This window comes from Eumetopias jubatus, unplaced genomic scaffold, assembly GCF_037043125.1.
Source record: "Eumetopias jubatus isolate StellerSeaLion01/CBP00866 unplaced genomic scaffold, mEumJub1_p1.0 scaffold_1, whole genome shotgun sequence".
Classification (NCBI taxonomy): Eukaryota; Metazoa; Chordata; class Mammalia; order Carnivora; family Otariidae; genus Eumetopias; species Eumetopias jubatus.
Genome location: NW_028274807.1, coordinates 122,155,932 through 122,170,226, shown reverse-complemented (window position 1 = coordinate 122,170,226; position 14,295 = coordinate 122,155,932). Strand labels below are relative to the sequence as shown.

At 38.2% G+C, this 14,295-nt stretch overlaps 1 protein-coding gene across 13 annotated transcripts in view; it reads right to left on the bottom strand.

The window, feature by feature from the left end:
* DBR1 (debranching RNA lariats 1) overlaps positions 1–8,925 on the bottom strand; it is a 41,515-nt gene extending 32,590 nt beyond the window's left edge. For 10 of the 13 annotated variants that reach the window (XM_028099112.2, XM_088026124.1, XM_088026145.1 and 7 more), the window contains exons 1-5: positions 8,605–8,925; positions 7,895–8,019; positions 6,125–6,205; positions 4,219–4,304; positions 2,318–2,542 (exon numbers count right to left, since the gene is read on the bottom strand). In XM_028099112.2, coding sequence (XP_027954913.2) covers positions 2,318–2,542; positions 4,219–4,304; positions 6,125–6,205; positions 7,895–8,019; positions 8,605–8,801 — 714 coding nt within the window. In that variant the 5' untranslated portion in view covers positions 8,802–8,925. Of the gene's footprint in view, positions 1–2,317; positions 2,543–4,218; positions 4,305–6,124; positions 6,206–7,894; positions 8,020–8,604 lie in introns of those variants that run through there. The other 3 variants (XM_088026117.1, XM_088026132.1, XM_088026147.1) reach the window with 2 other exon arrangements.
* Between the last annotated feature and the right edge of the window lie 5,370 nt (positions 8,926–14,295).

The window sequence follows — 14,295 nt, the reverse complement described above, 5'->3', positions numbered from 1 at the left end:
AACTTCCTTACAAAAGTCAAAGCAGACACAAATGCTGATGATAATATTGATACTGTTAAAGCACATAACGCAAAGGTTAATGATAACAGAAGAGCTTAAAAGTAATCTGGCAGAGCTAAAACTAAACAACTTTTAGAAGAAATTATACGGAAAAATCTTTATAACCTTGGGCTGGGCAAAGACCTCTTAGATACAACACCAAAAGCAGGTATGATACATTCACAGAATGAAATATTGTTCAGTAATAAAGATGAAAGAAATACTAAACCTGCTGAATGAATGAACCTCAAAAACAAGCAAAGGAAAGAAACCACAAGCCAAAGACTACAGATTTTTGATCCCACTTATATAAGTGTTCAGAAAAGGCAAATCCAGAGAAACACAAAGCAGATTAGAGGGTGCCTGGGGCTGAGGGTGAGAACACGGACTCACAGCAAACAAACACGAACGATCTTTTGGGGTGCTGGAGATATGCTAAAACTGGGCTATGTGATATTTGCTCTGGAAACATCTGGAACTCTGGAAATATACTAAAACTCACTGAACTGTACATTTAAATAGGTGAATTTTATGTTATGTAAATTATACTCCAATGAAACTATTAAAAAAAATGCATTGGCAGAAAGAAACATGGGCAGGAGGTAGTGGGTCAAAACATGAAGATCATACTGGATGCAGTAAAAAAGTGACTCAGGGAGAACAGTAAGGGACATGGAGGAAAACAGACAAGGAAGCAGGCTACGGGCCATCCTGCTGTGGGCCAGGTTTCAGTTCACTGGTGGTGAGGGACTAAGAGAGGCGCAAGGCACACAGATTACAGGCAGATGATGGCAGCAGGGCAGTTCTGAGGAAAGATGATTTTTGGTGTTGGAAAAAGGGGCTGAAACAGAACACTGGCAAAGTCAGAGGACGTTGAGGAGCTAAGAAAAAGGGATCAAACGTATTAATTCAGAGATTTAAGTCCCTGACGTTGACAACAGAAGATGGATGGGGAGGAAACTACCAAATCTGACGCTCCAATAAAAAGCCAGGAGTGTCATGAGCCCTAGGAGACAGAAGAGAGTAACACAGATGTAGAAAAGGTGAGATATAAACCGATGACTTGGACATTAAAAGAGAATAATCACTTCGGCAGTGGCCCAAAGGAAAATAAAAGGAGTAACCTTGCCTCCTCCTCCCAGTAAAACTGGGGAGTGAGGATAAGCCCACAACAGCAAGGGCCTACAGGAGTATTTTCAAACAGAACTTTCCAAACCGTATTTGAGGAACATCATTAAAGTGTACCCCCACCATGGAAAAGTGTTGGGTCAAGTTCAGGAAGCACTGCACACCACATTCCACTCTTGGAGAAAGGCAGTGCCCATTAACACATTAAAGACTCTCAGAAATTCTATAGAAGCCTTTGAGAAGAAATCTCCAACCTTGTTAACCCAGCATTTTCTAAATGGTTTCTCTATGGAATACTTTATGGGGCAAGTCAGAGCTTGGTGAGAATGGGAGGGGAAAGGGAGAGCCATGCCATTTCCATAAAAGCCTAATTGTAAATATAAATTTATTCTCTACCTTCCAATGAGCACTATCATCCAAGGAGTTTCCCCAAGGAAAACTCGGGGAGTCCCTCTCTGTCACCAAATCCTGCTGATTCTGCTTCCAAAATCTCTCTGGACCTGCGTTCTCTGTGTTCCCTCTTCACTGCAGGTTAGAACCTTGTCTTTTTATGCCTCCCATTTTACTTACTACAATCCATACACAAAACTGCTACCAAACTAACCTTTCTGAAATGAAAATCTGGTTTCATCACTCAACTTTCCCCCTTACCTTCAGGTTAAAACCCAAACTCCAGAGCATGGCCCAGAAGGCAGCTATGATCTCGTTCCAGCCTCATCTCTCCCTCTACCTCAGCCACAGGGACTGCTGCAGTCCCCCAGTGCGCATCAGCGCCAGGCATTCAGGCCACCAGTCTTTGCACATACTGATCGCTCTACCCGGATGGTGTTACCTAGATTCAACTGCTTCCTGCCATAATCAATTCCTCTGGAAAACCTTCTCCATCTCTTCATCTCCTGTCCGCATCCCCATCTCAGTGCAATATGGTGGAGGTGCTCCCACGGTATCCTGGCACTTTTCACCACCAATTTATTACACTATTTTATAATCACCTGCGTGTCTCTTCCCCCCAAGGATACGGAGTTACTCACAAGAGCAAAGTTATCTTTGATCTCTTTCTCTCAATTTACAACTGTGCCCATAGTGCCTTAGCCCACACATATCTGGTAAGTGTTTGTTAAATGAAAGAATAAATATTTTTGGTTTCTACCTGATGCTGCATCAAGGCTGCAAACTTCACATGAAGGTGTGCAGAAAACCAGTACGTGGGTTTTAAGTGCTCTAAGAGCTCTGAGGCAGCAGGACTTCCCAATGTGTTATTCTCCACTTCTTGTCGGAAAAAAGATTTTGTCTTAAGAAGCTGCTGCTTATTTCCATAATGATAGATCTTTCTTGGCCAATCGTGAGATAAGAATATGTCCATAGGCTGCTTCAGCTTTAACAGAAAAAGAAAGAAAACTTTCAAAAAAAAGATCAAAAGCAATCCCCGGCTATCTCTCCACTACTGCACAACCATTTGCCCACTTAGAGCTTTAGATTTCTCTGTAATTCATTCTAAGGAAACTTCATTTAAGAAGATCACAGAAACACTAAGAAATACTAAGCTCATTCATCTAAGCCAGGAGAAACTGCTTTCTCTCTCCTCACAAATCACCCCTATTTTCCATGGCAAGACAGGGCCATAGAGATACACTGGGATCAGACTGTCAGCCAGCTATGGTCTTTGGCAGAGGGCCTCCAAAATATATAGTAACTGTCATTCTTTTCCTTTCTAATGAATAAGCTGTTTTCAGATACAGAGACACCAGATTTCATGAGATCTCTAATGTAAATAATATAGTAAAACCCAAAGGTATATATTTCTTTTTTTTCCCCAATGGACTCATATAGCATACACCTAAAAAACTGTGTTTACTACATAAATTATAGTAGAGGTATTTAAGGTGGCTGGTGTCTTCATGGGGAGGCCACAAAATACACTCCATACTTTACTGATCCCCGACACCTTCAAGTAATCTGCAACAAATACTTGGAAAACTAAATTAAAATAACTTAAGTGTTCAAGACGATGCAAGATACGACAGATATGTCTAAACACTGGATAACTGATTCAGGCAGTAAGTGCAATGAAATTTCAGAACAGGCTGATGGCTTTAAACTAGAGCACTGGTGAGGCACCTGGGTGGCTCAGCTGGTTAAGCGTCTGACCCTTAATCTCAGCTCAGGTCTTGATCTTGGGGTCATGAGTTCAAGCCTCACATTGGGCCCCACACTGGGCATGGAGCCTACTTAAAAAACCAAACCAAACAAAAAACTAAAACACTGGTATCTAAGCTGGTTCTTCAAAGACTGGTAGGACTGAAATGGGAAAAAGGGAAAAAGCATTCAAGGTAGGGAATTGTTATGAGTAGGGTATTAAAGAAATGCCCACAAAGCATCCTCATGCTCCTGCAGAGACTGTAGGGTATGGTGGGAAGGGCCTGAGAGCATCAGGCAGGCTCCACCCCTTAACTCCTTGGGAAATCCCGGGGAAGGCGACTTACCTATCTGAGCCTTGACCTCGCATCCTTAATGTGACAAAGTCAGCGTAACACCTACTTCACAGAATTGTGTGGCAATTATATGAAATATCATGTGTGAAAACTGCTTAGCCCAGTGTCAGGCACTTAATGTGTTCTCAAACAAAAACCTAGTTTCGCCTACTCTCCAGTTAAACCAAGTATTCCAAAGCCACCTTCACAATTTTACCATATTCTCTATCATTTTTACCACTATTTATTTCCTATTTAATACCATTAGTTAAAATATTTTAATATTTTCTTTAAAGTATCACTTTATGCCAATAGATATTCTTTAGCCTTATCCTAAGTAGTAATATCTGAAGTCATGGATTAGATGTTCTATTTTATTATTACTCCCTAAAATAAATTCGTAACATTAGAATTAAAAAATGTTCATCTGTGAACCTCCTAAAAACAACTCAAGATCCAAATTTTAGAAATACTGAATTAAGTCTTCTTGGAAGTTATATACCAAAATGATCAAAATACACTTTGGTACAGAATTGCTTTAACATTTTTTCAAGTCTGCTATAATGTACTTTTTACATACCTGTTTTAATTTATAGACTTCAATATTTCTCACATGATATATACTCCTTATTGTAGCTGGATTATAAGGGGGACACTCAAAATGACCTTAAATTAAAGAAGAGAAATAAGCTATATTCAACTCCCTTAAATAGCGCAAATACAAATATATACATACACTTCAAAGCTGAGGTCTGTCATTAATGCTTTGGGTTCTTAAAAATTTTATGAAGACACTGCTCTTAAAATGCTGGTATTTTCTACTAGTAAGTGATCACTAACTATAAATCTAAATAACTGAGGGGCTTATGATTTTTTTAATTAAATTATATTTAATATGGAATATGTTGGTTATTCACATCGTTTAAAAATTTAAAAGATACCATCAGAATGGAATGAGAAGAGTTCCTCCAGAGAGTAGACCAATGATGCCTAGGGCTGGGGTGGGAGCAGGGATTAACTACAAAACTTTTAGGAATGATAGAAATGTTCTAAATCTGGATGGTTGCATAACCCTATAAAGTCACTAAAAATCACTGAATTGTATACTTCCAAAGCTATGTAAGTTTTACCTCTACAAAGCTGCTAAAACAATGGGAGGCAGGTATCCTCCCAGCCACCAGTAACACTACCTAGAGGCAACCAGTGTTAATCAGGTTTTAGTATTTTATTCCAGGGATATCAACTATGCATATAATAATACACAAACTTCTTTATCCTTCCTTTTATTTACACAAAAGGCAGTACAGTTTATACATGTCCTATGCCTTGTTTTTTCCACTTATCTTGGCATTCTTTGTATACGTCACACATAGAGTTGCTTCTCTTCCTTTTAAAAAAAAATAGCTTCATAGCACTACATTGTATTGTTTTATCATGATATAGTTAATTAGTTCCTACCTTTTGTCATTACAAACAAGGCTGAAATAAAAAAATGTGTACACATCATTTTGCACTTACGGAATATATCTGTAAATTACATTCCTGGAAATAGAACTCCCGGGTTTTATAATTTCCACAGACTACCAGCTGTCCTCCAAAGAGTGGGAGGACAGTTTGCACCCACACTTGCCATGAAGGAGACGGCCTATTTTCGTACTCCTGTGCCAATAGCTTAGAATCATGGGGAACAGCGCAGCAGGGAACAGACTTGGGATTTAACAGTTACATTGAGGATATAAGTTTTAGCTGTCAACTCATAAAAATTTGAAATCAATGTGAATCCAAGTTATTCCTTTAACTTGAAAACCAAGATATAATCTTTTCAGATACAGTGGAATGAATAAGTACAGTGTGGTATACTTCTACAATGGAATACTACTCACAAATTAAAATGAATAGAGTGAGATGTATCAACATGGATTCCAAAAACTAAATAGTAAACAGTGAAGCAAGCTGCAGGAAAGATACATGCAAAATGATACATTCACATGAAGTTTAAAACATGCTACATCATACACTGTTTAAAGCTGTTACACAACTCGTAATGACGTAATCAAGCGAATGACAAATACCAAATGCAGAAGAACGGGAAGGATAAAAGGAGAAGAATGGGACTGAGGACAGATAAACAATGAGCTCTGACTGTATCTATACTGTTTCATTTCTTTAAAATCCTAACTAAAAGTCACAAAATACAAAGACCTGATAAAACTAGATGGTGGATACATAAATAGTATGTTCTAGTGTTCTCAACATTTTCCTATGTATAAAATATTTCATTAAAAAGATTAATAGTTCCGAGAAAAAATCCAATGAAAAGTCAAACTATATATTATGCTTAAGTTACTCTGAAGCATGCAATTTCATTAAAAAAATTAATAATAGTTCCGAGAAAAAATCCAATGAAAAGTCAAACTATATATTATGCTTAAGTTACTCTGAAGCATGCAAGTTCTAAAGTTTAAAAACAATTCTCAGAATAATACCTTTTCGATAGTCATGAGATTTAAAGATACCAGAGATGCCACCAATCCTTACGCCTCGGTATTTTACTACCCCAGCCAAACCTGAAAAAGCACACAGTTAAATAAAATTACCATAGGCAGAAGCAATCTCTTTACTAACTAAATGAATAGTTTAAAGGCCTAGAACTCCATGCAATCCTAAAATTATTTGAAAATTAAATGTCATGATGAAGTTACTCTTTTACATAGTGATATGCCAACAATATATAAGGCAGACTATGGAGGAGAGGCCTAGAAGCAGAGAGGCAAGAGACTAAGCAGAAGGGAAGGAACAAATGAGATTAGGTGAGTTAAGGGAGAAACAGACATAATTTGGTACCTAATCGAATATTACAGTGGGTTGGGGAGGAAATAAGGAAAAATGTCCTATGATGGATTTATAGATTATAAATCTGAAAGTCAACAGATATAAAGAATCTGCAGTTTCAATACTTCATTTCTGACTGACCATCTCAAACATCTTCTCACAATATTGCAGCTGTCAAAAGATCAACCAGTAACAAAGTAGAGAAATTACATTTCTTAAATTATGATGTCAGCATTAGAGCTATAAAGATTTTATTTATTTGAGGGAAAGAAAGCACGAGCTAGGGGAGGTGCAGAGGGAGAGAGAGAATCTCTCAAGCAGACTCCACGCTGAGCAAGGAGACCAACGTGGGGCTCTACCTCACAATGCTGAGATCATGGCCTGAGCCGAAACCCAGAGTTGGATGCTCAACTGAGTGAGCCACCCTGGCGCCCCACTATAAACACTTAAAGAGAAGAAAGGACTGTATAGTCTAACAGGACTAAAACTGAACCTGAAAATAATCAGGCTGTGAATCTAAACACAGATTACAAGTAATGCAGAGCATAAAAGGAACATGTTAAACAACATGAGAAATTCCAATCAGCTAAATCCAGAAAGCAGGAAATTCTATAAGACAAATTTCTCATTTTCCTCAACAAATAAACAACATGGGGTGGGGGAGAAAAAGGGACCGTTACAGCCTAAGAGGCTTTAGAATCATGACAGTCAAATGAAATGTGTGGACCTGGTTTGGAGTCTATTTGAACAAGCCAGTTGTAAAACCAACCTCTTTGTGATAATCACAAAAATCTGAACATGAACTAGGCAACAGATGATGGGAATTACTGCTACTTTAGTTAAGTATAATAACGGTACTGTAGCTGTGATATTTTTAAAAATCCTTATCTCTTAAAAATATGTACTGAAGTATTCACAGGTGAAATAATCTGATGGCTGGGATTTGTTTTACAATACTCCAGTCACTTCTTCCCACAAGTAAGTGTGGAGGGGAGTGGGGTTGAAATAAGGATGGCAGAATGATAATAGTTGTTGAAGCTGGTTAATAGGTACAAAGACTCATTATACTATTCTCTATTTTTGTGTATGTCTAACAACTTCCATTATAATAAGTTTAAGTTTTCTTAATTTAATAGAGGAAGAGAAAAATAAAGGGACTGCAAATAGTGTAACAGGCCTTTACAACTATATTTATTATCACTACATTATATTATCTATATTGCTTAAAACACTAGATGAAGCATGGACATATTTTCATGATTACCTACTTAAATTAACTGTTTTAATTAAATTTTCATAATTATTTAAATTAAGAGGCATTCCCAAAAAAACTATACACCTCAAGATGCTGCCCAACTATTATGCAAATCCTGACAGGCTCTTCCATTCCAAACAAATCAAAAAAATTACTCACGAACACATACCTAAATAATAAATGTTTGGCGCCACCCAGCCACCATAGGGTAACTCTTGCAAATGATTTGAGGCTTCATGGTTTCCCCCAATGAAAATTGTGAGAACTGGGGCCTTTTTCTCTCCAGAGTAATACCTAGAACATAACGGTAAAGTTGTCAGTCGGCATAGCAGAAATCAGGCATAGAGAAAAGCAGTAACTCATGCCTACAAAATTGGGCATAGCAGAAAAGCAAAATAAGATCCAAAGGAAAAATCTGAGCGCACTATAAAAAATTAAAAAGGTCTTTCTAAACGAATTGCCTATACTTGTCCTTAAGAATGAAGGGGCTGACACCTTGGATTCAAAGCCAGAGTGCGTTCAATGAGGTCAAGAACTTTGTCAGTTCTTAAACCTTAGCTTCTAGAACGCGGACGAGCACTAAGCAGGCGTCCAATAAAAACTCCTGGATCAGTAAATAAAGCAGTCCCAGAGTCCTATCAAGTACAAGATAGATTGACCTGTCAGCTTCTTCCTGCAGGTTTTTCATGATTCGGCTTCGATTTCGGAAACAGACAAGACAGGTGAAAGGAAATGAGAAAAGTGACATTTACTAAGCAACCGTTCCTAGACACAGCGTGAACAAAGAAGGTAACTAAGTAAGCCAGCTAGTCAGTGGAAGGGGGGGAATTCGAATCCAGTCCGGGTTCTCTCCCACGAGGTCCGGGCCGCGCCGCTCACCTGTAGAAGGTCTGCATGTGGCGGTACTTGGGCGGGACGGCCATGCAACGCAAGTCGGCCTCGTTGCGCACCGCCTGGAAGTCGCCGCAACACAGCAGAAGATCTATCGGCCCGGGGCCGCGCCTCTCCGCCAGCGCAAGCGTCTCATAGATCTTGTCCAGCTCGCCGTGGCAGCAGCCGGCCACAGCCACCCGCATCCTACCGGCTCGGCTCCAGGCGGGGAGCGCTGCCCGCAAGCCCCTACACCAGAGCCAGCCCAGGCCGGACAGCAAAGCGCGCACTGATCGCTCAGCTCCCGCCAACACTGACTGAGCCCACCCCTCGAAAAGACGCCTGAAATAGAATTCACTTCCGGTTTCCAAATCTCGCGAGAGATGGATAGACAGGGGCAAGAATCACAGGATTTAGGAGCGCTTTATAATCGGCTGGGGCTTTGCTTGTGTTTCTGGGTTCTTGAATTCTAGCAGTCTGACGGATGATAAAAATCAAAACGAGGGGACTCTGGGTGGCTCAGTCGGTTAAGCGTCTGCCTTCGGCTGAGGTCAGGATTCCCAGAGTCCTGGGATTGACTCCCCCATGGGGCTCTTGTTCAGTGAGCAGTCTGCTTCTCCCTCTGCCTGCCGCTCGCGCTCTCTAATAAATAAATAAAATCTTTTTTTAAAAAAACCAAAACCAGAATAGTTGGTTTATTTTTTTTAAGCCCAGAAACAGTAGTTTAGTTTGATAAAATTAAGCCAGACTAAACAAGTGAGACCGTGGGATTGGCTAATTCCCTAGGACAAACCTCTCAAGGCAAAGATAATTGCCTGAAAGCTTACTAGAAATTAAAAGATTTTTTAAAAGACACATCAAACTAAAAATAATTTTTTTAAATAAAACAAAAACTCGCTGAGGGTTTCTAAATTACCCACTGAAGAGTTTCTAAAATTATGTTATTTTTTTTAAAGGGGCCGGGGACTCTTCTTCTTCCTACCAAATAGGTGTTTGCATAACTAGACTGCAAGCTCAATGAAAGCAGAAGAATGTCTCGAAAACGTCCAGGAGGGAAAAGAATCAAACAACTGAAAAATGAGTGACCAAGACAGAAAAAGCAAAACACCACTGGCCAATTTAATCGAGAAAAGTAATCTAATCAAGATAATACAGAGAGTAACAAATCCATCTCTCATTTTTAAAAAATGCATAAAATAACATTATAGGAAAAAATGACGCCAGAATTAATTCAAAAGTAAGCAGAAGATGTTAACAAACCATGACAATAAGAAAATACTGGAAAAGTGGAAGAAATCCATTGAAAGACATTGTACCCAGAGTGGCTTACAGGCAATTTCTTTCAAATGTACGAGATATAACTTCCATTATGCTTAAACTGAACAAAAGAGAAGCAAGGAATGGAAATCTAGTATTTCCGATCCTTTTTAATACTATGTTTTCCTTCTGATTTGGATTTTTAAATATATAAGAGATGCTTTTTACAGCATGCTAAATTTAACTTTTTCCATTTGATTTTTTAAATTTTATTTAAATTCAATTAACATAGTGTATTATTAGTTTCAGAGATACAGTTCAGTGATTCATCAGTTGCATATAATACCCAGTGCTCATTACATCAAGTGCCCTCCTTAATGCCCATCACCCAGTTACCCCACTTCCCCACCCACCTCCCCTCCAGCAACCCTCAGTTTGTTTCCCATAGTTGAGTCTCTTATGGTTTGTCTCCCTGATTTCATCTTATTTTATTTTTCCTTCCCTTCCACTATGATTCTCTGTTTTGTTTCTAAATTCCAGGTAAGAGTGAAACCATATAACTGTCTTTCTCTGATTGATTTGTTTTGCTTAGCATAATACCCTCTGGTCCCATCCACATCATTGCAAAGGGTAAGATTTCATTTTTTTGATGGTTGAGTGCTATTCCATTGTGTGTGTGTGTGTGTGTGTGTTATATATATGTATATATATACATATATATCATATCTTCTTTATTCATCTGCTGATGGACATGTGGGCTCTTTCCATAGTTTGGGTATTGTGCACATTGCTGCTATAAACATTGGGGTGCAGGTCCCCCTTTGGATCACTATGTATCCTTTGAGTAAATACCTAGTAATGCAATTGCTGGGTCATAGGGTAGCTCTATTTTCAACCTTTTGAGGAACCTCCATACTGCTTTCCAGAGTGGCTGCACCAGCTTGCGTTCCCACCAGCAGTGTAAAAGTGTTCCCCTTTTTCCACACCCTTGCCGACATTTGTTGTTTCCTGACTCATTCATTTTAGCCATTCTGACTCATGTGAGGTGGTATCTCATTGCGGTTTTGATTTGTATTTCCCTGATGTTGAGTGATGTTGAGCATTTTTTCATGTGTCTGTTGGCCATTTGGATGTCTTCTTCGGAGAAATGTCTGTTCATGTCTTCTGCCCGTTTCTTGACTGGATTACTTATTTTTTGGATATTGAGTTTCGTAAGTTCTTTATAGATCTTGGATACAAGCCCTTTATCTGATAAGACACTTGCAAATATCTTCTCCCATTCTGTCGGTTGTCTTTTGGTTTTGTTGACTGTTTCCTTTGCTGTGCAAAAGCTTCTTATCTTGATGAAGTCCCAACAGTTCATTTTTGCTTTTGTTTCCCTTGCCTTTGGAGACATGTCTAGTGAGAAGTTCCTGCAGCCAAGGTCAAAGAGGTTGCTGCCTGTGTTCTCTAGGATTTTGATGGATTCCTGTCTCATATTTAGGTCTTTCATCCATTTTGAGTTTATCTTTGTGTGTGGTGTAAGAAAGTGGTCCAGTTTCATTCTTCTACATGTGGCTGTCCAATTTTCCCAACACCATTTGTTGAAGAGACTGTCTTTTTTCCATTGGATATTCTTTCCTGCTTTGTCGAAGATTACTTGATCATAGATCCATTTGATTTTTAATCTACAGGAATTATCATTTTCTGGATCCCTTTTTCTTCCATGTAAAATATTTTAATTGAGGTCCAATTTGAAGTAACATGAACAAATTAAAACTTAAGAGTCCATTTTGGTGCATTTTTACATATGTAATCACCCATATAACCACCACCCATATCAAGATATAAAATATTTCCAGCATTCAGAAAGGCTCCTTTGTACTTCCTCACAAGTCCCTACACCCAAAAGAAAAGCACTATTCTAATCTCTATCAACATAGATGAGCTTTGCTTGTTGTTTTTTTTCTAATTCCTGTATAGTTAACATACAGTGTTATATTAGTTTCAGGTGTACAATATAGTGACTCAACAATTCTATACATGACTCAATGTTCATCATAAGTGGACTCTTAATCCCCTTCACCTATTTCACCTTTGCTTGTTTACAAACTTCATATAAATGTCAATATATATTATGAACTTAATTTAGTGTCTGTGAAATTCATCTGTAAGTCTATAATATAAATAGATATAATCATAGGATGCTGTTTTTTATTACTGTGTAGTATTCCATGTGTGAACATACCACAGTTTGCTTGTCTATTGTCCTGCTGAAGGACAATTGTGTTGTTTCTACTTTGGGGCTATTATGAATAAAACCACGATGTACATTCTTGTAAGAATCTTTTAGTGGACATAGCACTTATTTCCCTTGGATTATGTCCAGGAATATAATTTCTGGGTATAGAGTAGGTATATGTTTAGCTTTGATAGCTAGGTCAGTTTCCAAAGTGTTCCAATTACACTTTCCTAAGGAATATAAAACATTCCAATTATTCCATGTGCTCAATGGCCTTGGTATTTTCTGTCTGTTACATTTTAGCCATTTCCTTACATTTTCTGCAATGGTATCGCCTTATGATTTCCATGCAGAGTTTATAAGAAAATTTTAATATATCAGTCTTTTGGATTTTCTTTTGTGACCAATAGGAAACAATAACCTAATACCCTAACATTCAAAAACTAGTGGTCAAAGCAGGAAATAAAAGATGAAAAAAGGATGAAGTGCATTGTGGCTCAGCTCCTGTTTCCAACCCACACCCCATTTCTAGAGTCCATACCAGTGAGTAAACAAACTTGAGAATTCTCACTGACTTTCTTAAATCCAGAGAGAATCAAATTTAGTAGAAAGTCTCACCCTCTTCCCATTCTGAATGAGGAGAAATAGAAAAATTGTTGGAGAAAAATGGATTGAATGAACAATGAAGATAATTCTTTTTGAAAATGTGAAAAGGCACACTCACTGAACAGACAGGTACCCTCAAAGTGTGTGTGTGTAGTCCCATGGGGAAACAAACAGGTCTCAGACCTGCTGGGAAAGAAATTCCTTGATTCTATCAGAGCAAAGGCAATATCTAGATAGAAGCACTCAGCAATGAGCAAGATGAAAAGTGAAACCACAAGTTACAATGGAAATATGCTAAAAAGAGCATAATCTGGGATGAGGCTGAACAGGTGTTCATTAAAACTTCTTAGGGACAACCAGACCTTGGTGTCTAAATACCATTCCCCTCTAAAAGAAATGAAGTCTTGTTGAAGTAGTTGATTCTAGAACAGAGAAAGTACAAAATGAACATGGATTATCTTGTGCAAGAAAGCAAGGAAGTGTTCAAAGAATCTCAGATATCAAAAGACACCGATTGAAGGTCTTGCCACTGGCCACGTCTGAAACAATTTCAGCATCAAAATGCATAATCATAGTAACAGGCTATAGGCCATCAAATAAAGTAGGAATATACTACAATTGACCCTTGAACAATGTGGGGGTTAGGGGCACAGACTCCCACACAATCAAAAATCCATGTATAACTTAACTACCAATAGCCTACTGTTGACTGGAAGACTTAATGATAATGTAAACAGTTAAGTAACACATATTTTGTGTTTTATATGTATTGCATAGTGTATTATTACAATAAAGTAAGCTGGACCCAAACAAATGTTATTAGGAAAATCATACGGAAGAGAAAATACATTTATAAGTACATAAGAAAATACATTTTCTTATAAATACATTTATAAGAAAAAAATCCATGTATAAGTGGACCCGCACAATTCAAACCCATGTTGTTCAAGGGTCAGCTGTATTCTATACTGATATAAATAAATAATAGGGGAAAGAGAGGGATCTTATTTACACAAGAATGCTGATTGGTAAATATGGAAGGAAAGTTGGATTAGAGATAACCATTTTGTCATCATCATCATCATTGTTTCAAGCAAGAATATTCAACTAATGCTAAAACCACTGAGTAAAACTTTAGAGAGCAATAGGATACTTACATAGTTTCAATGTATCTATTATTTGAGACTACTTATATAGTCTCAAAGTATCTTTCCCAAAAGATACTTATTATAACACAAAGAAAAATAAGCATTTTACACTAGAAACCTGGCAGACACCACTTTAACAGAATGATCAAAGTTAATCTTATTAGGAGTGAACTAATCTACATTGTGTGCCTCCTGATATGTCATACTTTATTTCTATGGTATTCCTGCCAAAAATGCATAACTCGAGTCTAATCTTGAAAAATAGGAGACAAATTGAAATTGAGAAAGACAATTGAAAAATAACTGGTTTGGGGCGCCTGGGTGGCTCAGTCGTTAAGCATCTGCCTTCGGCTCAGGTCATGATCCCAGGGTCCTGGGATTGAGCCCCGCATCGGGCTCCCTGCTCTGCGGGAGGCCTGCTTCTCCCTCTCCAACTCCCCTTGCTTGTGTTCCCTCTCTCACTGTGTC